We start from the raw sequence: 27,131 nt of genomic DNA, 5'->3' as shown, positions 1-27,131 counted from the left end.
TTCTAGAATCTAGAATTTTGACTTAAATGAGAAGTTGGTACAGTGTATATTTCGGGTGTTTTTTCACTTGGTCATCAATTTGTGTTATACTAAGAGGTTTATGAAAAAACTTTACTGTATACAAAATCATTGTGTAATCCGTCTGTTACCCAGTGACTTCGCCCATGTAATGCCATTTCTGTAATGTAATTCAGATCACTTTTCAATGACTAAAATCCATTGACGCCATGACATGACCTCAGGATTTGAGGATGTCGCGACAAAATCGCTATAGTTTTGCTGTACAGTCATATTTTGAAATGTAGGTTGGTGTAGTTATTTGATGAAATTGTCATAAATGTATGTCCTGTTTATGATTTTATTTCATGAATCTCGCCATTGACCAGAAAACATAAAAACATTTAGGAAAATTTTATCAAATGCACACGTAGCTGTAAATATAATTTGACGTAGAAAGACTTCCCAGTGCAACAGTAACATAGCCAACATATGCTACAGTCATTGTTTTAATGTCAAAAACACGAACCTATTGATATGACGGGATTCCATCACAATCACTGTGTGTAGAGATAATTTCATGTCGAACGCACCCTCACGTCTATAATGGAATAATGAAGTTGGTGAAGTAGAATGATGAAATATGATGATGTATGGCCGCGGCGATGTGGTTTGTACAGTTACGGGCTTGTCTACACGGCGAAGCACACTTACGATTTCCTGTTAAATCGATGTGCTACATAAAATTCCTGCAGACGTACATTTCACCGTGAAATAAAAAACAAGTCAGAATTTATGGCTTTCGATATTCAGCCGTATAATGCTAATGCAATCTGTAATCGACATGTTAAAGTAACAAAAGGCTTTCGAATTGGGATTGTTAGATGTTGCTCTCGACAATTATCTTTTTCTTGTCAAGATTTCTATGGTTACTATAGTTTTACAATTGACATCGATGAATATAGTTGATTTAGGTTAGGATTGGTTTTTATGTTTACGTTTTATTAACAGTAAGGATCATGTAGGGACGGCCTTCCGTGCATATGGTGTGTTGCGTGTGTGAAATGCCCGGTGCGTGCTTTTTTGTTTTAGTAGACTACGGTATATTCGTGTTTTGTCTTCTTGTATAGCGGGACTCTTGCTCTTTTTATAGTGCTATATCACTTCAGCATACCGCCGAAGACACAAAGCAACTCGATCATATTATGCTGACAACGGGCGAACCAGTTCTCCTTCTCCTGTATGCTGAGTGCTAAGCAGGAATAGAAATTACCACTTTATATAGACTTTGGTGTGTCTCGGCCAGGGGACAGAACTTGAGCCTTCCTAACAAGGGCGATCGCTCAATAGAAAGTGAGGTGATGTAAGGGAAACATTAGGATGAAGAAAGTGAGTTATAAAGAAGAAGAAAAATTAGATACTAAATTGAGTCGCAGGGCAATGCAAGGTTGATTAATATAGATATATATAAAAAGAAATAAAAAACTAAATTTAAAAACGTTCAATGAAAACATTATAAAGTGATTTAGAGTCTAGGAAATCTGTGATCAACGCATCCATAATATTTTCCGTCTTTAAAACTCTAGAGGAATATACGAAAAATGTACAATCCTATCGTGTGCCTTAACCATGAGACTTTCAACTGAGCAAAAGACGATTGCTCTGTCAGCTGAGTGTCTACGTACAAGCCGAAACGACCCGCTTCTAATTCAGCACCTTTCTCTACCAACGATATTCATCGATTAAGTGTCCTAATACCAAACACTTCCTTCCTCAGATCTGTAATTTAAAAATCATTGAATGAATTATTTTCATGGTCATCTCGCAAAATACTAAATTAAGTGTTTTCCTTTCAAATTAAAATCTAAGCTTTTCCTTGTTTTCTGATTTTCTAATTGGCCTATTCTTTTTTCATAACTCTATAATAAACGAGAATGACGTGATTGTGACGTCATAAATAGTCATAGCCGTTGCATATTAATTGGAATCAATGTAATCGTATATTAGAAAATTTATTATTATATGTAGTAGTCTACAGAATCAATTATAGGCACTATTTCGTTTTAAATTTCATCAAGTCACGGAAACAATTATTCGCAAACTGCGTGAACCCGTGTTCTGAAGTTAGCCAACAGATTTTTTTTGAATTGCGAGAGTATTAAGTATATCGGAGCTAATGAACTTAAACATTTTGATATTCAGTCGGTTGCACTGGTCTTGTTCATCGGATTGTTAAAGAAGTATTTATTTGCAAATGATGGCAGAGTGAAGAATCCCTGAAGAAACAAAGGGAAGTAACTTCTGATAGATATGTCAATAATGACGGAAGGAAACAAAGGGAAGTAACCCAGATAGATCTGTCAATATTGACGGAGGGGCACAAAGGGAAGTAACCCTGATAGATATGTCAATAATGACGGAAGGAAACAAAGGAAAGTGTCCCTGATAGATCTATCAATACTGACGGCGGGAAACAAAGGGAAGTAACCCTGATAGATCTGTCAATACTGACGAAGGGAAACAAAGGGAAGTAACCCTTATTGATTATAAACGAAGGTATATATTTCCCGTGTAGTTTCTCTTGAAACAAGGGAAGTTACTCCAATAGATCAGAATGAGGAACCCGGCAGTGATTCACTACCCCTATCTAAAATCTATAGCAAAATACACAGGATGATAATTGTCCAGTCAGCCTTCACAGGACCGATCAATGACCCGATAATAGTCAATGGCCCAATTATAGTCAATGCACTGCAGTTTCACTTACACAGCGATTGAAATGGGAAAGATTAAAGCCCCAATTAAAGTTAGCATTGTATTACTCAATGTGACCGAAGAACTAACCTCTTTACGCCAGGGCAATCTTCTGTATAAAGGTTAATGTCAAATCGATCCGTTTGGATGAGAAATTTGTCATCATACATCGTGTTTTGATATTAATGTTGAGTTAGAAAACAACAGCAGATTAAAGTCAACTCATGGTCTGTAAAACAATGTTTAAAATGCCAAGGTGAACATTACAAGGAGCATGCGTTTAAAGACTGTATAAAGTATATTTTAACCCGCAATATTTAACAGTGAAGTTACCTGGTGCTTTCATGAACGAACAATCCACTTTGTGATTGCTTAGTTCCTATCCGATGTAGCTCTTGTATAACGTCAGTCTAGTTCCGATCGTAACTCATGGATGCATTTAAGACAAGATCGGCTGACGACACAATTCAGATGCTACAGACTGCTAAAGGCTTTCAACACAGGACATTGATGGCTTTTTGATGCCGGCCTCATATCCCCTTCATTAATCTACAGTTCTTCACATACGATTTTACCATTATACGATTTCTAAGATTTTTATAAATGGGCGTTAGAAATAAACTTTGATAGACGTCAGCAATCAAAGCCATAAGGGATGCTTAGATGCACTTTCCTACAATGTTTAAAATGTCGATTTTTTTCAAAGGCTTTCAGGTTTTCTGGAAAGTAACAAAAAATGGAATCTAAAGATGACAATATAAACGACAAACAACACTATCGACCTTAAGTTTGTAAATGTACTACCCGAAACCCGACTATTGGTGACTGGCAACATTGTCAATGTCATACACATACATAGTCATTATCTTATTTCATATGAAAAAATAAAATTATAAACACACAAAGAAAAACAAAAACACGGATACATAATCATGATAATTTTGTCAGTAATTAATGGGTCAAATGAATGTAAGAATCCTGTATCTATGATATAAAAGAACACTTGCAGAAGGTGGGGAAATATGGGGTTTTCTTTTCATTATAGTTATTTATCTTAGGAAACTGCATTTCTTTGCAGTCTGGCTACATAAGCTTGCAAACTGTACTTGTCTACTATGGTAAAATATCCTTTGAATTATCGAATCACGCATGCGGACGCTTTTAAGCAATTGCAGATGCTTTCAGGAAGAACACTGTTAAATCATAATGGCATAATTGTACTGGTGATGTCATAGTTTTCGTGCCAAAACGCTTTAATAACTTGTATGCAGGTACTGTCTATTATATTTACCATATTACCAGACAGGGTTATTTTAGGATGGCCTCCTGCGCCAATGCTGGGTGCATCATTGAAAGACTGTTATATTCGTGTTGTGTCTTTTTGTATAGTAGAACTCTTTCTCCTTTTTATAGTTCTACATTGTATATCACTGAAGCATGGCGCCGAAGAGGTACATCTGCCGATCGCACAAATGAGAAATAAATTGTCAATCTCTGTCAGTAGTATATGTCTCTGGCTATAGGTCATGTAATAGCGTCCGGATACTACCAGTCCAATGCTGAAATGAACTTCAGGTAAAAAACAAACCGACAACAGCAACGGATGACCTTGTGCTAGATTTTACAAATTAATTATCATGACAAACCGTAAATCTTGTTAATCTATTTTAAATCAAAACCCAATATCACAATCAGGGGTACCCTTAATTTATATTTATCCTTTGATAAATCAATTCCGTGCTTGGATGGAAATTTAATTGATACCGATTACAGACTTAAATAAAATTAATTCATTACATTACCCCGAGGCGTGTAACACATAATTGTTTTATAATCATTTTAACACAGGGAACAGACATTACCAGGATATTATTAGATTACAAACAGAAATCTGATTGGGCAGTTAGTGTTCAAATCTGTCTTTTAAAGAATAATAAAACTGAAGATCTAATAGACCAGCATATCAGACATTATTATCTTGTTTATATAGAACAACTAATCCTTACCTGACACATTAGGTTGATCACAACGTGTAAACTCCACAATTAGGTAACCTGTATGGCCGATTGTTTCGCTCGTTAACCTCCTATGGAGACCGACTCACAAAATGATTTGAATAATTATTTAAAATTATTTATTCTGCTTTGTTGTGCTGACGATACCTTGATACTCTCAGACTGTCCAGATGATCTGCAACTGCAGTTGAATGTTTTAATGAATATTGTAAGCAATGGAAATTGAAAGTTAACATAAAAAAAAATTAAATGTATGGTATTTAGTAAGGGACGTAGAAATAATAGTTATTTTTTTATTAAATAATGAGGTGATAGAGTGTTTGGATAATTTTACTTATTTAGGTACGATTTTCAGTCGCACTGGTTCTTTTAAGGAATCTGAAAAAAATACAATATTAAAAAGGCCACAATTGTCATGTACGATGTTATCAAGAAAGGTAGACAACACAAGTTATCAGTCCAGTATATATATGTGGCCCTGCAGGTAGGGCGTTAGAATTGTACCTGCTGCCCCTATTGCATGATAGTAAAAGGCGACTAAATTTAGGATCTTATCTTTTCTATTCTTCCTAACTGACTTTATCCTTCCTAATGCCTCCCTTGGCACCGCCTCACTTTTGGCCTTGAGTTGAGCGTTCGCCCCTGTGAGGAAGGCTCTGGGTTCTGTCTCCTGGCCGAGACACACCAAAGTCTGTAAAAGTGGTAGTTTCTGCTCCTGCTTAGCGCTCAGCAAAAAGGGAGTGGGACGACTGGTTCGCCCGTTGTCAGTATAATGTGACCGGGTGGGGTGTGTTGCTTGGTGTCTTCGGCGGCATGCTTCAGTGATATAGCACTATAAAAAGGGAAACAGTTCCACTATACAAGAAGACACAACATGAATACACCGCAGTCTCCCGAAACACGCACCTCGCACAACATACACGCAACACACCGCATACATGGGAGGCCGTCCTTACATGACCATAGCTGTTGATAGGACGTTAATTAATCAAACAAACAAACAAACAAAAAGTATATATATGATCTATTCGACAAAATTGTTGAACCACTTTTATTGTATGGTTGTGAAGTATGGGGTTTTACTAATCTCATAGTAATTGAACGTATACATTTGAAATTTTGTAAATTATTACTGGTATTGAAAGCCAGTACTCCTTATTGTATGATATACGGGGAGCTGGGTATTACCCCACTTGAAATTGCAGTTAACACTAGATTTATTTTATATTGGTCATAGTTGACCCATTTTAAAAGTAGTAAATTTAATGTCATTTCATACAGACTTCTTTGCTACATTCTCTGGCCCTGCAATTGTACCTGCTGCCCCTATTGCATGATCGTAAAAGGCGACTAATTTAGGATCTTATCTTTTCTATTCTTCCTAACTGACTTTATGTTTCCTAATGCCTTCCTAAGCACCGCCTCACTTTCGGCTTGAGTTGAGCGTTCGCCCCTGTGTGGAAGGCTCTTGGTTCTGTCCCCTGGCCGAGACAGACCAAAGTCTTTAAAAGTGGTAGTTTCTGCTCCTGCTTGGCGCTCAGCATTCAGGGAATGGGACGACTGGTTCGCCCGTTGTCAGTATAATGTGACCGGGTGAGGTGTGTTGTATGGTGTCTTCGGCGGCACGCTTCAGTGATATAGCACTATTAAAATGGAAACAGTTCCACTATACAAGAAGACACAACACGAACATACCGCAGTCTCCCAAAAGACGCAACTCGCACACGCTACACACTGCATACATGGGAGGCCGTCCTTGCATGACCCTGGCTGTTAATAGGGCGTTTAGATAAGTAAACAAACAAACAATTGCTACATTCTCAACTTTGAAGATAAGCCTGTTATCTAATTACATATATATGTTTTGTAAAATCTATACTTAACAAGTGCGAGATGGCTACTTGTGAAATAATTAATTTTATTCTGATTATAATCCTTTATGGTTAAAACATATTATCAAAATAAGATTACATGACCAGTACTTACAGAACTGGGAGAGTGATGTGAATAACTCCACTAAATCTATATGTTATGGAATTTAAAAAAAAAACATGATTTTGAAAAAAAATTTTTTTAGATATTTTATATGATAAAGACAGAATAACATTATGCAAATTTCATACAACCAACCATAAATTTATTGTTGAAACAGGCCAATGGCACCATGCGGTATACTCTGAAAGAAAATCTCAACATTTATTTAGCCATTTTAAAAGTCAGCAAATTGGCGATGAATTTCATTATTTATTAGAATGTAATACCTTATCCGCCCAAAGAACTTTGTATATTGATCGATATTTTTGGCTACGACCAAATGTCATAAAGTTTAATGAATTTATGAATTCTACCTGCATAAAAGCACTGAAGAAATTGTGTACTTTTATTAGGATAATTAACAATATTATTTGTTCTTCTTAGCTTATATTATTCATAACAACTACTGTAGACCTTTTTGAATACTAATGATTGTATATAATATAGTAAATATATTTTCTGTGTGCATTCATACTGAAAAAGAGAAACAAAATTAATTTGAATTTGAATTTAATCTCAGACGTACCGCTTTATTATATAATTAAAAATATATCAGGTATAGTATGACTGGGTTTAACTATTACTTATTCATTGAATAAACATATCATTGTGTTCAATTTCGGGGTTTCGAGATAAGAAAATGATGTGGGTAATGTATCCTTTAGTAACATGGCCGATAACTCTTTGTTATAAAATATATGGATGTCTATTGTTAGATACCTCGCATGCATCAGTGACGATTGCAATAAGAGGAACTTTTGTTTGCCATGGTTACCGAGAGATTAGGGACATTAGTTAGCAATGGTCACCGAGGGATTAGGGACATTAGTTAGCAATGGTCACCGAGGGATTAGGGATATTAGTTAGCAATGGTCACCGAGGGATTAGGGACATTAGTTAGCAATGGTCACCGAGGGATTAGGGATATTAGTTAGCCATTGATTTACAAATCTAGTTTATATTTTCAGTACCGTTCTTATGTCAGTGCTCTGCTGTTTTGTGATTTCTTCTTATTTCACGTTTCTTTGTTTTCCCGTAGATGTGATTGTTTAAGTGTGGTTATTTTTATTACAGGTCTTATTCATGTTGGTGATGAAATATTCGAAATCAACGGGGTTCATTTCCGGGGCAAACATCCGGATGAAATGGCTCAAACACTGGTAATGTAATACTTTAGTTTAGATTTCTAGCATTCATGAATTAACTGCTGTGTCTATAGCTCTATAACGAGTACATGTTTGTTCTAAATTGTTGTGTAATGTTTTTCGCTGCTGCAGTAGATAAACCTATCTTCTGGACTAATTGTTACAGAGTCCGTAGGATTTTTTTTTCCTGTACAAGGTAAAGTGTGCCGTCAATGTTGCGATGATCGTCACATTAATTAAGTTAGTGTGTTGGTGCAGAAAATTGTTTGGAGAATGGTGTTTATTGAAATATTTTAATCAGACTACCATCATATGCCAACATCTTTACTAATATAAAATAACTGTAAAAAAAATCTAATTTGTTTATAAATATTTGAATTTGTTTGCAGTCAAAAATTTCTGGTCCCGTCACAATGAAGTTAGGACCAGCAGAAAATAATGCTTCAAAATTCAGGGCCAGTAAGGTAAGTATGCAGAAGACCGTATGTTTTAATAATTTTTGGATACATTAAAAGTACAAAGAAGCTATACATCGAAATGGTTGTCTACTCCATACATTTTACTTCGTGAATTAGCTATTTTTGAGGTGGACGGAAACCTTAAATTTTATATTTACAGACCCGTGTAAAAGCCCTGTTCTCCTACAATGCCGAGGATGACACAGTTAACCCATGTGCCGAGGCCGGCCTTTCGTTTGAGAGAGGCGACATTCTCCATATCATATCTCAGAGCGACGCCCTCTGGTGGCAGGCACAGAAGGAAGGGGAGAAAAATCAAAGAACGGGGCTTATCCCATCATCTATACTCCAGGAGAGGTACTCGAGGATTTAACAATAACCAGTCACTGGACGATACGTATATCTTCATCCGCAGTTTTCATCCAATTGGGTAGAAAATAAATTGTATTCATATAAATGTGAAAATCTTTGCATGGTGGAAAATGATGCTACTTTAAGAATTTCCTCTGCGCGTAATATATATGTATATAAATATCTGTGCTGCTAAAACTATGATGATAAGTATGCTTCAGCCAACACTAATGTCAGGTGTTACCAACATAGGTCTTACCATTTGGTCAGCTTATGGTCAACCAGTATTCCCTACCCATTCCCGTAATTAAACTCTATAATACTTACTACTAATAATATGGCTCATCAGAATGGTAAAGTACACATCGCGTAAAAAATGGCTATATATCTGATCATGAATGTCTCACCGGAGCTGGGCCGTGACTAGTCTGGACGTAGTATTTGATTTCTCGAGATCCCCAGATGTTATAAGAATGACCTCAGAGTGACGCCTCCCCCGCCCATTGTATTATTAGTGTACGGCCTAGAATATCCGATCGATAAGGTGATCTGTCCGGAATATACCTACATGTGTGTGGTGCAGCGTTCATAGTATCCACCATATGGGAATGGCATTTACGATCTTCATGACATGCTGAGGAAAATATTACTTTTATTCATGTGCTTGGATGGAATTATAGAATATATACATCGTTTAGTGTAGGATTTTACTTTTCCTTCGGGTTTACCAATTCATTTATATCTTAAACAAACATGTCTCATTTTCATCCTATATGGTGAGCCTATTTTTTTGTGAGCGGATATCATTTTCGTCAAGTTATTTCTAACTGTTCAAGATGTGCTGATGCTCAAAATATATATGGAAATAATACATACTAGTTTGGAGTTATATCTTTATCTCAATTCTGATCTATCAGAATTACTTCCCTTGGTAGATATAGATGCTTCAACTACAGTATCCATAAATATATTCTAATATTAGTTGTCATTGTTCTATAACCCACACAATGCAGCGAAATGAAAAATCTCCATTGTCTACATAATGTTACTTACACATATATTGATTGATGCTATAAATTCACCTTGGATATTCTAAAAATTATCTAATAATTGAATAATTGTCCATTTTCCACCTATCTTATGAATGAATAATTAAACATTTTCCACCTGTCTTTAACTGGATGTTTATCAATCTTTCTTTAATTTATTGTAGGAGAGAAATGCTACGGAAGGCCAACGAAGAGGATGAAGTGAACTCCAGAGGATCACGTGGGTACATATATTGTTAATAATTACATAAGTATAGTTACTTGGTATGACGTTGTTATATATATTGTTAATAATTATATCACTATAGTTACTGCGTATCACGTGCTTTAATTTTTTTTTTTTTTTTTTGAGTAATGATAAACAAATATTTTGTTTAAATGTAAGTGTACATCTTTCAAAATAACATGTTTGAAATCATTGTTCTCCAGAGGGAAAATCAATGCAAATGTTTCTCCTTTAAAAAAACTAAATCGACCTCTTGGCATATCCGGCATATCCGCAGGCACATGGAAACAAAAACCAGCGTCCAATGATAATTAGCTATGTAAGGTACCGAGGATGACCATGAAGTTAACATTTTGCATAAAAATAAACATTTTTGTAGTTTCCATGGTATATGAACTTGAGTTGCCTTTGGTTGAAATCAACGGGGGTTTATACTATCAATTCACCCCTGAAAGTATGTTCTATGTATTTTACTTGTTTTCTTGATCTCATCTATAGAATATATAAAATGTAACAGAGGCGAGTACTTGTGCCTATACTATATCGTATAACCGGTAATTGTATGTTTGTACGGATGTGTGTTCCAGGTGCCATTAGTCCGTGCAGGATCAGCCCAAAAATCCCCCGCTCTAAACGAGTCCGAAAGATGATGTACCAGGCAATACTAAATGGTGGTAGGTAGCTATAAATGACCCTATATAAAATGTAGGAGTAACTTGAATCTAAGGATTCAACACTCATATTTTATGTCAAATCGTCATACTATATTATTAATGAACATGAGTATATCATGTTACTGTGATATTCCTTTCGAACTTAATCATAATAGTGGGGATACTTATAATAAGGGTATACGTATACGGATATGTACGTATTGGAAGGGGAGATACCATTTTTCGTCATGTTTTGTATTTTCGTGCTTTGAATATTGAATTTAAAATAAACTCATACTATCTTAATTTGCATACAAGAAGTACAATATTCTTTAGCGTGTGAATACGCACGATCATTGCGTGACTGCTGTGTATATTGTACCTGTGTCACAGTGTGTTCTGTGTGATACCTGGGTAAAGAGTAGGATTATACGGTTAACTTTATTATAATTATTCCTTATTATTCTCTTTATTTCCTCCAATTTGAAGATTACATAAATAGAATAACATACATGTAATAAAATATTCAACATGGCTTAATCTGTACAAAGAATAATGTAAGTGATGTGACAACTAGTTGAGTAGATGTACATACAACTATTTAGTACTATCTATAGTGCAGTATAGTGGTGCAAAATAATTAATAGACAATAATATTATAATAATAATAACACGTATGCCGCTTATTGTAAGTATAACGAGTAATATGAAAAAAATATATATATATAATCGTACACTTACAAATGATTCCTATATTAAATTAAATATTTTAAAGAATTAAAAGAAGAAAAAAAAACAGAAAATCTATAATAGAACGTTAACATCTGATAAACTAAGCCGAACCGTCATTTCACGGTAACACCGGTCACAGAACATATTCTTAGAAGTTTTCGTACCAAGGGGAGTAACTCTATTAGTATTATTATAATACAATTATGATTTCCTTATGTGCTCTCGTGATAAAGACAAAGCATGTACATAACTAATGTTATTTTTTTACATTATGGGTCGTTCATTTAAAAGTATATGTGCCTTTGTTTACTCACGAATCAAGATGAGCTTTTAATATGTTATTCATTGCTTAAAGTTACCTACATTTTGAATATTACACTTACGAGTACAAATTATTATAATTGCACCTATAGTGAAGAGAAATGAGTATATAGATCAGACAATGTAGCCAAATTGTGATCTACAATAATTATTCATTTAACATTTTTACAGTGTTGCTAGTAATTGAAAAATTATTTCTGCTGCTATGTTTTCACCTAAACATACAAATGGCATAAAACAATTTTACAGTTCATAAATTTTGTTTTTTAAAGTTTGTAAGCCATTTGAATGAATTTCGCAGTTTAGCTCTTGAAATCATTTGGTTTTCACTAGATTAATGAAGAAAAAATAATTCTAACTTACAGAGTTTGACCATGGAGAAGTGCCAACATACGAGGAAGTAGAAATGTATACACCTGATCCTAACCGACCACGCCCTCTCGTCCTTGTCGGTAATACACTATATACAAACGAACGAAATATTCTGATTCATGATTTTAATGGTTAAAATTTTGATCTCGGGAAAACAATTGTTTGGGTATACACGTTGATAACAAAAATGACCTTAATTCAAATATATTTCAATTAGTACAAAACTTTATAAAATTAAGTAATAGATTTTGAGTACAAATTGTGAAGATTATAATAGTAGTATATTAACTTAGATGTTAATTTGTAATGTGTAAAGTTATACATGTGTGAAAGACATTCAAATTCTAGGAAAAGTCGATAAGTTGTGATAACTTGTGTATCATCGCTTATTGTCTATAATATCAACAATACATATGATTAAATCAAACATTAATGCACATTCGTATATCAAACGATAGGAATATTCAGTTCGTGTTTTTCTTTCTAGACATGTTTCGTTAAATGTCGTATATTATTAAATAGATAGGATTAAAATAACGTGTATCTGAAATACATACGTTTCGAGCAGATTTCGATTATTGAAGTCAAATAGTTGTTTTAATTGAATGCTTACCAGATGTCAATTTTGATCAGTGTTGGTCTCTTAGTTTTGAAATGATCCGGATTTGAGAAATACATATGGTAGATACACTATATGATCAGAAGCAGAAACGTTTACCCTTCGATATCTCTTTGTTTTTACATTTCTCAGTTCTTGGTCAGTTCAGATCAGCATGTTATTCATTTATACCTTTGATTACAGTTTAAAGCATCCCTATACTAATTTTTAAACTGAATTAAAATGCGTTATCCGCTTTTCGTTCATAGGTGCAACACATGTGGGCCGGAATGAGTTAAAAAGACGTTTGATAGCGTCGAATCCCTCTCACTTCACTGATATTGTACCGTGTAAGTATATCAGAGTTTGATTTGGCCCAGTTACAGCACCCCCATAATGTGACCGGGCGGGGTGTGTTGCTTCTTTGGCAGCATGCTTCAGTGATATAGCACTACAAAAAGCACAAGAGTACCACCTTAAAAGAAGACACACCACGAACATATCCCAGTCGCCCAAAACACGCACAGCGCACTTCATACACGCAACACATGTGGGTACAAAGCAGGCCGTCCTTACATAACCATGGCTGTGAATAGAACGGTATATATGTAAAACCGTCCTTACATGACCCTGGCTGTTTATAAAACGTTATATATGTAAGGCCGTCCTAACATGACCCTGGTGTTAATACATGGGAGGCCGTCCTTATATTGTACATGACCCTGGCTGTTAATAGAACGTTCTACATGGGAGGCCGTCCGTACAGGACCCCGGGTGTTAATAGAACGTTCTACATGGGAGGCCGTCCATACAGGACCCCGGGTGTTAATAGAACGTTCTACATGGGAGGCCGTCCGTACAGGACCCTGGGTGTTAATAGAACGTTATACATGGGAGGTCGTACTTATATGACCCGGGCTGTTATTAGGACGTTATACGTGGAAAGCCGCCCTTACATGACCCGGGCTGTTAATAGGACGTAATACACGGGAGGCCGGCCTTACATAACTCCGACTGTTACTAGAACGTTGATAAATCAAACTAACAAATCATTTAGCAAGGAAACCCTCCAACTTAAAAGTCCCGTAGGAAGGCATTGCAGAAATTGACGAAAATATCCCACCTTCTATAGTGTTTTCCTATGGAGAATTTTAAATTAAAGAATTTCCCTGAAATTAAGACACGCATTTTATATTCCATTTATAGAATTTTTAGAATAAGTTAGTCATCCATACTCAGATATAGTTAGTCAGCTTATATGACGAGTGGTACATATTATGTATATGTACGTGTAGTGGTTACTGTATACAAACCACGACACTTATCTATATATCACAATACAATGACTCACAGTGAAGCTTTTAATTTTTTGGATGTGAATATAAAACCAAGTTGATAATTAATAGAGTCGCAAAAATTAACTTACCATTAATACCACACTTATCATCACCCTCTAACAATTCAAATAAAATAATCAAATATTACCTGACTATCACTGTGTCAGATAGCAAAAGTGCGCATTGAACCTGCATTTTACATAGATAAGTCAGGAAACCTTTGTTAAGTGTTGTCACTACATTTTTCTATCGATATTTATATATATATATATATATATATATATCATGTCGTTCATAACCCGAAAAAATGTAAACAAGAAAAAATCAAAAACAAAAAGTGACCTAATTCTTACAACTAATTTTTCTGCTGGGTACGTATTAAAATGCGTTTAAACGTACGATATCATGGATTAATTCAATACGAAACGCCAAAAATCTGTGTCTTCACCAAATATCGGGTTTTCGTGTCAATCTCGGATTTGTTTCCATGGAGATATTTTGTATTTGTATATTACAAAGTTATCTACACATGCGGGTAATTATTGTTTACGATGTTATGTCTTTGCGAGCGTTACATCACACTTTTCAAAGAAAACGACGTGAATTTTGCTCACATAATAATGACGTCACAATTGATACTGACCCGCAAGGGAGGTAAGTATGTAATATACAAATGCAAAATAAAACAAATAGGCCAATTACAAAGTCTGAATAAGTATAAATCAAAACAAAAAACTATTAATTGGTTAAAAATAATATGTCTGAAGGCAAGGCTTTAAAGGGCGCAGACAGATGTTTCAGTAACCGTTAATTATGTAATGTTAAAATCTGCAATTTATGGAAATAACGGAGCCGAATTTTCTGTTTATTTTTGTATTCATACTCTATCCTTGTCCCGAAACCCCCATTTCAAAAAGAAACCCCCATTAGAGATGGAAGAAATTTAATTTTCATTACAGAAATTCCGTTTATGGTCAGCTGATTATATTGGAAGGTGGTCTAAATCACTTGAATGTTTGCAAATAAAGAGCGTTCGCTCTAAGCTTCTGCTCGATGAAAATTGTCAGATCATAAGAACGTTTGAACCGCTTGGTTATATAATGAGCTAACTTCAAAGCATCATAACCATGGTGATTATCCATATGTATACTAAATGGCGGCCGCAAACTGAAGCTGTCAGTATGTAGGGTTTTACTTTAAAGATTGTTTTTTTTTCATGTATGTGTTACCTTAGAAGTATTTCGCACTTCGTGCCCTTCCGCCCTTATGAAATCTAAACTGTTACGTCTTCAATTTAATTAAAAGTAGACCAGTAAATACGCTCCATTCCAATAATTTAATTATGATAGCTTGGTCGGGGTCTTAATATAAGTTTATGATGTAAAGCTACCCTGTATTGACAAATGTTAATGGGATTGGACAGAATGCATATATATATAGGTATTCTACCAAAAATAGACTGTATGTGTTGTTTTATTTATTCTTAATATTAGCAATGAAATTGTCTCTAACAATTCTATTTCAATTATTCGATTACTCTATGATGCTGTCCAAGAACTGTAATTATATTTCAATTTCATACCGTCAACATTGTTTTTGTGTTGTATTTTACAGACACAAGCAGAACTCGGAAACCATTCGAAGAGGAAGGGAAGGAGTACCATTTTATATCTCGTCAAGAAATGGAGAGCGGTATTATAGCGCAAAGGTACAACATGTCTTAATTAAACATAGCGCAAAGGTACAATATGTCTTAATCAAGCATAGCACAAAGGTACAGCACGTCTTAATTAGACATAGCACTGACAATATGTCTTAATTAAACATAGCACAAATGTACAACATGTCTTAATTAAACATCGCTCAAAGATGTTTTAATTAAACATAGCACAAATATACAACATGTCTTTATATGGAGAACAAAACGTTCCAAAATATATAACTCTATTGTTTATTCTATAGTTGTGTTTGCATTAACAAAACAATCACACGTTGAATTGACTTTTCCAGTATGTTTTGTTTACTGTATAGTGTTGTTTGAATGAATGAATTAACAAAACAACTACACGTTTAAGTTTTATTCGCCAGTAGGTTTGTGGAACATGGAGAATATAAGGGCAATTTATATGGAACTCGAACGGAGACGGTTATATCGGCAATACAAGAGGGCAAGATGTGTATCCTTTGTCCCAGTGTGCAGGTACTAATTTTACGTTAGTTTCTAAATTTACATTATAGAGTAATCTCCCCTTGCAATCTGATTAAAATACAGATCCTTATTATCACTATGTTAGATAAGAGTATCTCAGAAAATCCCATTATGGGTCATGTCCAGGTGACCTTTGGAAATGGCCAATCAATTTGCTGCTGGCAAAATTTTGACAAGTGAATTTCAAGGGACGAAATAGTTTGAAAATCTGTCAGAATTATTTCCGTGTATGTAGTCATCTCGCCCGAAGAGCACAACAAAGCTAATCGTATATGTATGTTGGGGCGAAATGGCGTTGTCAATTGATATAACAACGTGCAGAAAATGCATTTGATCTGAATTACACGTGGTATAAAGGTCTTCCGAACATGACCCTTAATGGGATATTGTCAGATCCTATATTGAACGGAGTGGTTAAAAGGATCTGTATTTCAATCAGATTGCTACCCTTGCGGATAGGTATTGAATGTGACGTCATCACAATTTAAAGTCATACTTCTTGGAGAAAAAAGTGTGATTATTGTTCACAAAATAATGATGTCATAATAGATAGCTACCCGCTGGGAGGTAACTATTTAACATGCAAAGACGAAATATGTCTTGTCCCATCCATTTTCGTCCTACATCAATATCGCAGGAAAATTAATCACTTATGAATATATTTTTCTCGAAACACCGTCACTATTCTACCAATTATATAAGCAAACATATCGTATATCACATATTACGTACCTACTACGCTCACAACATATGTAAATAAATCACATATTATGTACCTACTACACTCACTACATATGTAAATATAACACATATTACGTATCTACTACACTCACTACATATGTAAATATAACACATATTACGTACCTACTACACTCACTACATATGTAAATATAACACATATAATGTACCTACTACACTCACTACATATGTAAATATAACACATATTACGTACCTACTACACTCACTACATATGTAAATATAACACATATTACGTACCTACTACACTCACTACATATGTAAATATAACACATATAATGTACCTACTACACTCACTACATATGTAAATATAACACATATTACGTACCTACTACACTCACTACATATGTAAATATAACACACCTGATGTACCTACTACGCTCACAACATATGTAAATATAACACACATATTACGTACCTTCTACACTCACTACATATGACAATATAACACATATTACGTACCTACTACACTCACTACATATGTAAATATAACACATATAATGTACCTACTACACTCACTACATATGTAAATATAACACATATTACGTACCTACTACACTCACTACATATGTAAATATATCACATATTACGTACCTACTACACTCACTACATATGTAAATATAACACATATTATGTACCTACTACACTCATTATATATGTAAATATAACACATATTACGTACCTACTACACTCACTACATATGTAAATATAACACATATAATGTACCTACTACGCTCACAACATATGTAAATATAACACATATTACGTACCTAACACTCACATAAATATAAACATGTACCTACTACGCTCATTATATATGTAAATATAAACACATATTACGTACCTACTACACTCACTACATATGTAAATATAACACATATAATGTACCTACTACACTCACTACATATGTAAATATAACACATATTACGTATCTACTACACTCACTACATATAACAATATAACACACATGATGTACTTACTACCCTCATTACATATGTAAATATAACACATATTACGTACCTTCTACACTCACTACATATAACAATATGACACTCATGATGTACCTACTACGCTCATTACGTATGTAAATATAACACATATTACTTACATGACCATAGCTGTTAATAGGACGTTAATTAATCAAACAAACAAACGTACCTACTACACTCACTACATATGTAAATATAACACATATTACGTATCTACTACACTCACTACATATGTAAATATAACACATTATGTACCTACTACGCTCACTACATATGTAAATATAACACATATTACGTACCTACTACACTCACTACATATGTAAATATAACACATATTACGTACCTACTACACTCACTACATATGTAAATATAACACATATTACGTATCTACTACACTCACTACATATGTAAATATAACACATATATGTACCTACTACACTCACTACATATGACAATGTAACACACATTATGCACCTACTACGCTCACAACATATGTAAATATAACACATATGATGTACCTACTACACTCACTACAGATGTAAATATATCACATATTACGTACCTTCTACACTCACTACATATGACAATATAACACATATTATGTACCTACTACACTCACAACATATGTAAATATAACACATATGATGTACCTACTACACTCACTACATATGTAAATATAACACATATAATGTACCCACTACACTCACTACATATGTAAATATAACACATATAATGTACCTACTACACTCACTACATATGTAAATATAACACATATAATGTACTACAACATAAAAACACATATTTATGTACCTACTACACTCACTACATATGTAAATATATCACATATTACGTACCTTCTACACTCACTACATATGTAAATATAACACATCTAATGTACCTACTACACTCACTACATATGTAAATATATCACATATTACAGGGAGTTATATATTAAACTGGGGGCTGAGCCAATGAAAACGCGAGAAAAAGTCACGTTATGTACTAATGTTCCTACTAAACTACATAAGAATATATTTGACCAAACAACAAAAAGTTGTCCTTTTCTAGTTTTTACAAACTAGTAAAACTCATCACGCAATTCTCTGTGTCTTCTGATGTTATGAGGCACGTCTCATACTGTGTATCAAGGGGGACATCAGTACAGAACTGTGAACTAAATTCGCCATACACATAAATGTAAATCTAACACCTAATACATTTCTATACTGTCCCAAGTTTAGTATGAAATATAACTGTCCCTATTTCTGGGTGATGATTTTCCTACGCACCGCTGAAATCAAACCTTGTGTCATAGTTAGCCTTATGTTGTGTGCTCTGTAGTATATAATGTCTATGTTCCTTTTTCCAGGCGATAAAATCCCTACGCACTGCCGAAATCAAGCCTTATGTCATATTCATCAAACCCCCCGTCCTAGAGAAGTTGAAGGAGACTCGACAGAAACAAGCTGCTTGTATAACAATGGAGGATGGAGATACACGACTATGTAGCGTAAGTAACCAATAGCAACTACCAAAAGGTCAAAGGTTAATGATTCAGCTCCGAAATGATTATCTTTAAAGCAATACCGTAAAAAACAATTAAGGTACACAAAATAACGGTGCGTGTATGCCAGTGTGTTTTGGGATGCTGCAGTATATTCCTGTTGTGTCTTCTTTTATAGTGGAACTCTTGTCCATGTAATAGTGCTATCTGACTGAAGCATGCCGCCGGAAAAACCAAACAGTGGTGAGGTTAACTGTTACATTGTGATGCTCTCCCTGGTGGCTTTAGAAACTAAAGCTATGTATTCTTTCCTTGCAGAATGAAGACTTTGAAAACCTTATAGAAGCCAGCGAGAAAATGGAGGCGAAATTTGGATACTTGTTCGATTGTTCTATAATAAATCAAAATCTCCATCTAGCCACAAACGAACTGTTAAAAGTCACACATGCGGTTGAAACAGAAGAATCGTGGGTACCTGCCTCTTGGATACAATAATAAAGATATTTTGTGATTTTTACTATTTTAGTGTTGTTAGTTTTTCGCTTAAGAATAACACATTGAAAACTTCTCAAAATTAAAAGACGTTGTAAATATGTAAGTAACGAAACAAGGCCCGTATATCGACTGTTGTTATGGTGTTCAGCAGAGCGTGACCACATTATCTAGTACACTAAGCATTACATAAGTACCGGACGTGACCTAGGCCACAAACAGGAGGAACATGACTAAGTACCGGGTCCGGAGTTGTTATCCGGACACGATTACTGTACCATGTTATGAATAAATATATCCTCAACATGTCACATTCTTCTCACCCACACAAACTTCGCATTTTCATAAATTAAACATCAACAAAAACGATACATAAAACACTATGATGTTTGTATAAATTCTCCCCATATGGTTACAAGTCACATTTCATAAATCTATGGCGCCCACCAAAGAATTATCTATGTCTGACAATTGAAAGAGGTATCTTTTATCTGCTTTTCAAACTTTGATCATCAAAATTCGAAATGGCGGTCAGATCCTTATAACCACTCCGTTCAATAGAGGATCTGACAATATCCCATTAAGGGTCATGTTCGGATGACCTTTATACCACGTGTAATTCGGATCAAATGCATTTTCTGCACGTTGCTATATCAATTGACAACACCATTTCGCCCAACATGCATATACGATTAGCTTTGTTGTGCTCTTCGGGCGAGATGACTACATACACGGAAATAATTTTGACGGATCTTCAAACTATTTCGTCCCTTGAAATTCACTGTCAAAAATTTGCCAGCAGCAAATTGATTGGCCATTTTCCAAAGGTAACCTGGACATTACTCCGAATGGGATTTTCTCAGATCCTCTTATCAAATGTAGTGATCATAAAGACTGTATTTTAATCAAATTGGGTCTGCACCAGAATTTATGCACAACTAGGGCTCTTGAGTATATGGAATAGACCATTTGCATTTCTCAGTGATGTAAGCGGGATATTTTGTAATGACGTAAGGAATACCTGACAAAAACGGCACTTCCTGTCTATTACCTGACACATTTGTTACCGATGTCAACACGACGAAACGCGTTGTTTTTGGTGTAAATATCGGCGTGACAACTCATGATAAGATAATAAGTGCTTGAATAAGGTATTTTTATACTATTTTCTTATTTCTGAAACAGTCACAGATGAAATATAAGGGTAACTCGTCGCTACATTACGGGAGGCAATGTACATGTATACATATGCACATTAAAATTATACATAATGTACATGTCCGGTATATTTAATACCTATTTAACACCAGAAACATTAAGTACATGTTTTGACAACACAGTCAATTTAAATATGATGAACATTTCTTTGCAAATAGAAACAGATTGCTAATGCACTAGGTCTACTTTAGTCAATATAAGTAAAGTGTACTAAGTTTGCTCTGGTGAGTTACACATGAGTTTCACATTAAGGGAGTACTCTGTAGAATGAGAGGGAGTATTACTTCAGCAGATATTTAAAGACATCTACTTGTCTTACTTTCATTTTATGAAACATTAAATATTTATACATGTACCATGTATATAGATGACAATTCAAATGTTTTTAAGAAGAGAAATCAGTCTACTGGTTGTCTATTTGATGATCCATTCAAATGTTTCTTGTGAGCAGCAATGAAAAAGAAAACCACAATTATACAAATTGGAGAGGATGAAGCTTTTTAAGTAATATGTCATTTATTGACAGAAGATCATTTGTCATTGATCTTTAATTCTGTAGTATACATGTAAATATAATATTAATGTTATTGATGAAAACTGGACTTGACAATCTACACAAAATATTAAACTTTAAAAGCTTTAACTTGTCTTATACTCTTGCAGGTGCTTTTATGTTTCATCTGTAACATTATAAAATATTTCTGTCACAATTACATACATATCTTTTTTTAAATTTTAAATAATTACTATTCACTTCATGTATAATATTGGATACTTCTCATTACTCTAAGAAAAGTTTGGGATTAAGACTGGTCAAAGTAATTGTTTGGAGGTGGCAGTATCTTATATTTACCTGGAATTTTTATGATAATTGTTTGAACCTAAATGATAATCAGATGATTTCTAAGAAATAGTTAATGATTTAATAAAATTTTATGCCTAATACAAATTTGACAGTATAGGCTTGCCTACATGCATAATTTACTTCATTTATCATATTTCAAGTCATTTGTGAAACAGCAAACTTTTCCCTATATCTGGTTATAAACGTCTATACTTGACGTCTCCGCCATGTTAGCACTAAATACATATACATGTATACAGTACAGTAACTTCCATGTACATTATATTACGTTTCTTCGTCACTGGTTCTGTATAGCGTTCTTCGGATGTGGTCTTACTCAATTCCTTTCAAGTCCTAAAAGCTGAACATGTTGCTGACAAAGGGTTAGTGTAGTTATTCGATGAACCAACAGACAACATGCATGCTGCAGACTTATCAGCTGTACATTGACCTGTTGAACGTGCGATTGTTTACATTGCCAACACTAGTTTTTTCGCCCGTATAAGAATATCCATGCATAATTTGCATCAATCTTCATATATTTTACACTGTGGAAAATATGTAATATCACGCTTTACATAAAATCCAAATTCTTCAAGCGATTGTCGCTTCGTAAGTTGTCCAAACGACAGTGCTTCGCCATTTTGACAACATTTGTCAGTCACGCGATTTTGTCAGGTGTTCCTTACGTCATTATAAATTTGCCGCTTATATCATTGAGAAATGCAAATCATCTATTAGAGACAGACCCCATTTTACTTTCTGAGAAATAGCGGTTACCAACTTTAACTATCAAAATCCAAGATGGCGGTCGATCGGCCATCTTATTGTATGATCGATCCTAAAATGCAATATGCGCATCTAGGGAGAACCTGTGTATGATAGATCCATTGATATCTTTCTGGGAAATAGCGGTAATAATCTTCAACTACCAAAACCCAAGATGACGGCCGTTGAGCCATCTTATTGACAGATCGGTCCCGAAATGCAATATGCACAACAAGGCCCCTAGAACAGTTAAAATACAAAAAAGGTTAATAAGTGTTAGCGTTGTCTGCCTCATGGTCGGTAACAGTAATACAAATAAAGGTTAATAAATGTATGCGTTGTCTGTCACGTGGTCGGTAACATTTAAAATGTAAATTAAAGTTAATAAGTGTAAGCGTTGTGTGACTCATGATCGGTAAGAGTAATACAAATAAAGTTTATAAAGTGTAAGCGTTGTCTGTCACGTGGTCGGAAACATTTAAAATACAAATGAAGGTTAATAAATTGAAGCGTTGTCTGCCACGTGGTCGGGAACAGTAATACAAATAAAGGTTAATACATGTATGCGTTGTCTGTCACGTGGTCGGTAACATTTAAAATATAAATTAAAGTTAATAAGTGTAAGCGTTGTGTGACTCATGATCGGTAAGAGTAATACAAATAAAGTTTATAAAGTGTAAGCGTTGTCTGTCACGTGGTCGAGAACAGTAAAAATACTAATAAAGGTTTATAAATTTAAGAGTTGTAGGCTGATACGATCAGAACACTAAGATAGGTAATACAAATTTATTTTTCAAATTCAGTATCAAAATTTAAAAAATCAACAATACCTGAAATAATTTAAGTAGTATATCGTTTGTTTTGTGTAGTTGTTTTACTTAATTTTTCAATGCATATTACAGGTACACATTTATAGGTTTAAAGATGCTTCATCGTAGACGAATGTCGATCATTGAAAAGTTTGAGCTTCTTATATTACTTCAATATGTATTTAACATAATAAATAACATCCCCCAAACACATCAACGACACTATGCCCTATATGGAATGAGATACTGAAAGTGCAGGCATCTAAACCAAAACAAATTATCAAACTACTTTTATGTATTTTTGTGTTAAAAAGACATACATCTAAATACGGTAAAACAACAATTATTGTTCAAATAATATATTAGTTATGTTCTGTCGGCGATAGAACATCGTCAATGACGTCGGCTTGTTATACTTTTTCCATTTTATAACAAAGCCGACGTCATTAACATTATACAAAAATGAACTGAACAAATCTATACCACATTTTAGTACTGTGTGACTGTCTAAATATACAACAGGAAAATATACTGATGGGTTCAGTTTACTTAATTTATTTGACCAAATATACATCGCCATTTATCACCGGAAGGAAGTGGACAGGACGCTACTTCTTGCTCACATCATAATGAGGTGATGTTGTTATAGCTTTAGCATTGTTTGTGCGGGGTATCATCACTGTGGCTCATACATCAGTGATATTGTATCATTATCTTTGCGAGATCTTTGTTGACATCGTCGAGTTTAATTCTAAAATTTACTCAATTCTGTTTATAAATATGGAGTCGCAATCCTTGTCCGATTAGATAGTTTAATTATATCGTTGTGTATGCGTGATACCAACCTTAAGGACTCAACGAGGATTAATTCTGCAATTTTATAGACAAGATACCATACTTTAAGACTTTCCACAATTTAAGTATATGTTTAAGTATGCGGGATACCCTACGTGTGGACTTAGTTATACGGTTATCACCCTTGTGGACGTGAGATAACACCGATTAGACTTATGTATCATCTTTCCCATTAGTTAGGGGTTATCATTCTTGCCGACGGGAAGTTAAAGCAACATATCTACACCTGAACCTGTGATTATTGACTAATTAACAGCGGTTTATTATTCAATCAACGCGAAAGTCTTTAAACAGAAAGGACACTAAGATATAATACCAATTGAAAAGATAGGTCATACATAGCTTCAATTCATAGAACTGGAGCAATAACTGAATATTGGGTCTGAGTGGAGAAAACTTGATGACAGATTAAGCTGGGATATATGTAAGGACGTGTTTTATTCTAACGTTCCTAGCACGAATGGCATTGTACTTCACTAAGGATATACGTTTACCATCACTCCAGTATTCAAGAGGAGGGAAGGACTTTATCTAGCGTGCCAATGTTTCAAAATTTATCTAAGGTGAGACCCTTAGGAAAAGTTCATAACATACGTCCGACTCCAATCGGAATTCCACAGTTCAGCCAATGATATTATGGCAGTTTTTTCAGCATATCAAATTTTGAATGAATTCTATGGATAGACTTTTGAATCTTAAAATTCATTATGTCGAAAATGGAAAAAAAACTCAATACCAGTGGATATTTGAAGCGCTGTAGAACCTATTATGACTCAAGTGCAACCCTAACCAAATTGGCAAAAAGAATATTCAACACAAACTAAACGACTTCTATATTTTATATGACGTTCGCGATGCTCGTGTCGCTATTTTTAGTCGTGTGCTTCTCTGTTACCTATGGTAACCATTTCCTATCATCCCAGAACGTGTCCTGGGAAGAAGCCAGGACTTTATGCGACATGGTTGTCCCTCCGGTAAACAACAATGGCAGTCTAGTATCGGACGTTCCCATCGATACCGAAACGGTCACAACAACTTTAGCATGGGTAGGGAGGTACATATCAACGTCAGGGTGGATACAGTTCGAAGGATGTTTTAATACGGCTGAAGCCTTCATCAACATGACATTTGACCTTACTCCGTCTGATGCTAATCGTGTATGGACGTGTCACAATCTGTGTCCCGGTAACCATTTTGGTATAACGATGACCACGTGCTACTGTTACACCTCATCCTCTAGATACACCGATATCGCGCGCGTCTGTGGAGACAATTACAGGAACGAGTCGACCGGAGGATTCCACGGAGTTGATGGATGTGTTTGTAAGTATACCAAATCCTTGGTGTCATTTTCCCCGCTCGATGTAGGAAATTGCTTAAACATTTTGTACTTTGAAACCAATCGCCTAATTACAAAAGCGCGGTGCAATTCGTCAAGATATTTACTTGGTATAAGTGGATCAGGGAATGGGTCGTTTCGAATGCTTTCCTCTCCAAACAGACAAGGCAGCTGGTTTGACAACATCAAACAATGCCAGTCACTACGGTGCATATTACCAAAGAGACTAGATTTTGAAAATAATCGACCAATAAGAAATCAAAGTTATTGGCTCAACACGTTCCGGGTACAACTGTATAGTGACCAAAGTCAGTTACATGTATCAAGTTCACGTCCGGAACAATGTTTGGCATTGCGCATAACAGGAAAACGAGGGGCAGAAATAGAAATCCGAAACTGTTCGGACAAACTTCCGGTTGTCTGTGGCACACGACCGGAAGTCAGGGAAGGATTAACAACACATATCATTATTATAATTATTGTTTGTGTTTTAGTGTGTATTGCAGTCCTGGTGGTGAGTGTCACGTGCACCCTCAAACATACGCATCCTAAACGTATCCCAGACCAATCACATTCACATGGAGCAGACGACGGACACGAGTACCACGAAATCGACGTAAGCACGACCGGACGTATGCATGCGGAAACTCTCGGGATATATAACATTTTACACGAGCCGGCGCCTCTAGATTCACATAGTACGCACTCTGTCTACGATCATGTTCAGAACCCGGATTACGATGAAGTGTCAAGGATGTGTAAATTTTCAATTAATCCTGACCCCGGGGATTATGATCGCGTGGAGGATATCCGGAAATAAGATTGTTTATCAGCTCTCTGAATTTGCATATTACTGTCCATGCAGTCAGGTATTGCTTGTAATGTTATATGTTTGCAAGCGTAACGTCATACTTTTCAAAGAAAACGACGTGAATTTCCCTCAAAAATAATGACGTCACAATGGATACTTACCTTCAAGGGAGGAAACTCTGTTATATGCAAAGATGGAATATATTGAACTTTTGTTTGTATATGTTTTTATCAATTCTTTATCAAATATCAACAAACAAGTAAAGTCGAATATATCTAGAACAGTACTTTATTTACATTTAAATAAACACACTTTATTGTAACGGACAAATGTCTTGATCTTATCTAATACAAACGTAATATTTACAAATGAATAATTATATCTTTAGTACATTTCGGCAGTATGCTAAAAGTTTAATGTCCAAATACAAATAATAACACACATAGTCTTATCCCATTGTAATACAGATCCTTATTATCACTTTGTTGGATAAGA

General features: G+C 34.9%; 2 protein-coding genes across 5 annotated transcripts in view; both read left to right on the top strand.

Annotated features, from left to right (window-relative positions):
- LOC138310516 (MAGUK p55 subfamily member 7-like) overlaps positions 1 to 20,018 on the top strand; it is a 97,859-nt gene extending 77,841 nt beyond the window's left edge. For 3 of the 4 annotated variants that reach the window (XM_069251769.1, XM_069251768.1, XM_069251771.1), the window contains 11 exons: positions 7,875 to 7,960; positions 8,335 to 8,409; positions 8,564 to 8,760; positions 9,968 to 10,023; positions 10,617 to 10,703; positions 12,101 to 12,187; positions 12,975 to 13,055; positions 15,657 to 15,750; positions 16,131 to 16,242; positions 19,366 to 19,506; positions 19,819 to 20,018. In XM_069251769.1, coding sequence (XP_069107870.1) covers positions 7,875 to 7,960; positions 8,335 to 8,409; positions 8,564 to 8,760; positions 9,968 to 10,023; positions 10,617 to 10,703; positions 12,101 to 12,187; positions 12,975 to 13,055; positions 15,657 to 15,750; positions 16,131 to 16,242; positions 19,366 to 19,506; positions 19,819 to 19,995 — 1,193 coding nt within the window. In that variant the 3' untranslated portion in view covers positions 19,996 to 20,018. The remainder of the gene's footprint in view (positions 1 to 7,874; positions 7,961 to 8,334; positions 8,410 to 8,563; positions 8,761 to 9,967; positions 10,024 to 10,616; positions 10,704 to 12,100; positions 12,188 to 12,974; positions 13,056 to 15,656; positions 15,751 to 16,130; positions 16,243 to 19,365; positions 19,507 to 19,818) is intronic. The other variant, XM_069251770.1, reaches the window with a different exon arrangement.
- A 4,228-nt stretch (positions 20,019 to 24,246) lies between these two features.
- On the top strand, positions 24,247 to 26,917 carry LOC138310423 (uncharacterized). The gene is made up of 2 exons (XM_069251640.1): positions 24,247 to 25,809; positions 26,320 to 26,917. Exons 1-2 carry the CDS (start codon positions 25,329 to 25,331, stop codon positions 26,643 to 26,645), a joined length of 807 nt encoding a protein of 268 aa, XP_069107741.1. The 5' UTR covers positions 24,247 to 25,328; the 3' UTR covers positions 26,646 to 26,917.
- Positions 26,918 to 27,131: the final 214 nt, after the last annotated feature.

This window comes from Argopecten irradians, chromosome 16 (genome assembly GCF_041381155.1).
Source record: "Argopecten irradians isolate NY chromosome 16, Ai_NY, whole genome shotgun sequence".
In the NCBI taxonomy this organism is placed as follows: domain Eukaryota; kingdom Metazoa; phylum Mollusca; class Bivalvia; order Pectinida; family Pectinidae; genus Argopecten; species Argopecten irradians.
Note: the sequence above shows the minus strand (reverse complement) of the source record. Positions and strands in the feature narration are given on the sequence as shown.

Bases quoted from the DNA above. Each gene is read 5' to 3' on its own strand.
- LOC138310423 (XM_069251640.1), top strand. From the start codon at position 25,329: ATGACGTTCGCGATGCTCGTGTCGCTATTTTTAGTCGTGTGCTTCTCT. The intron at 25,810-26,319 runs GTAAGTATACCA...TTTGTGTTTTAG, and splicing joins CGGAGTTGATGGATGTGTTT to TGTGTATTGCAGTCCTGGTG.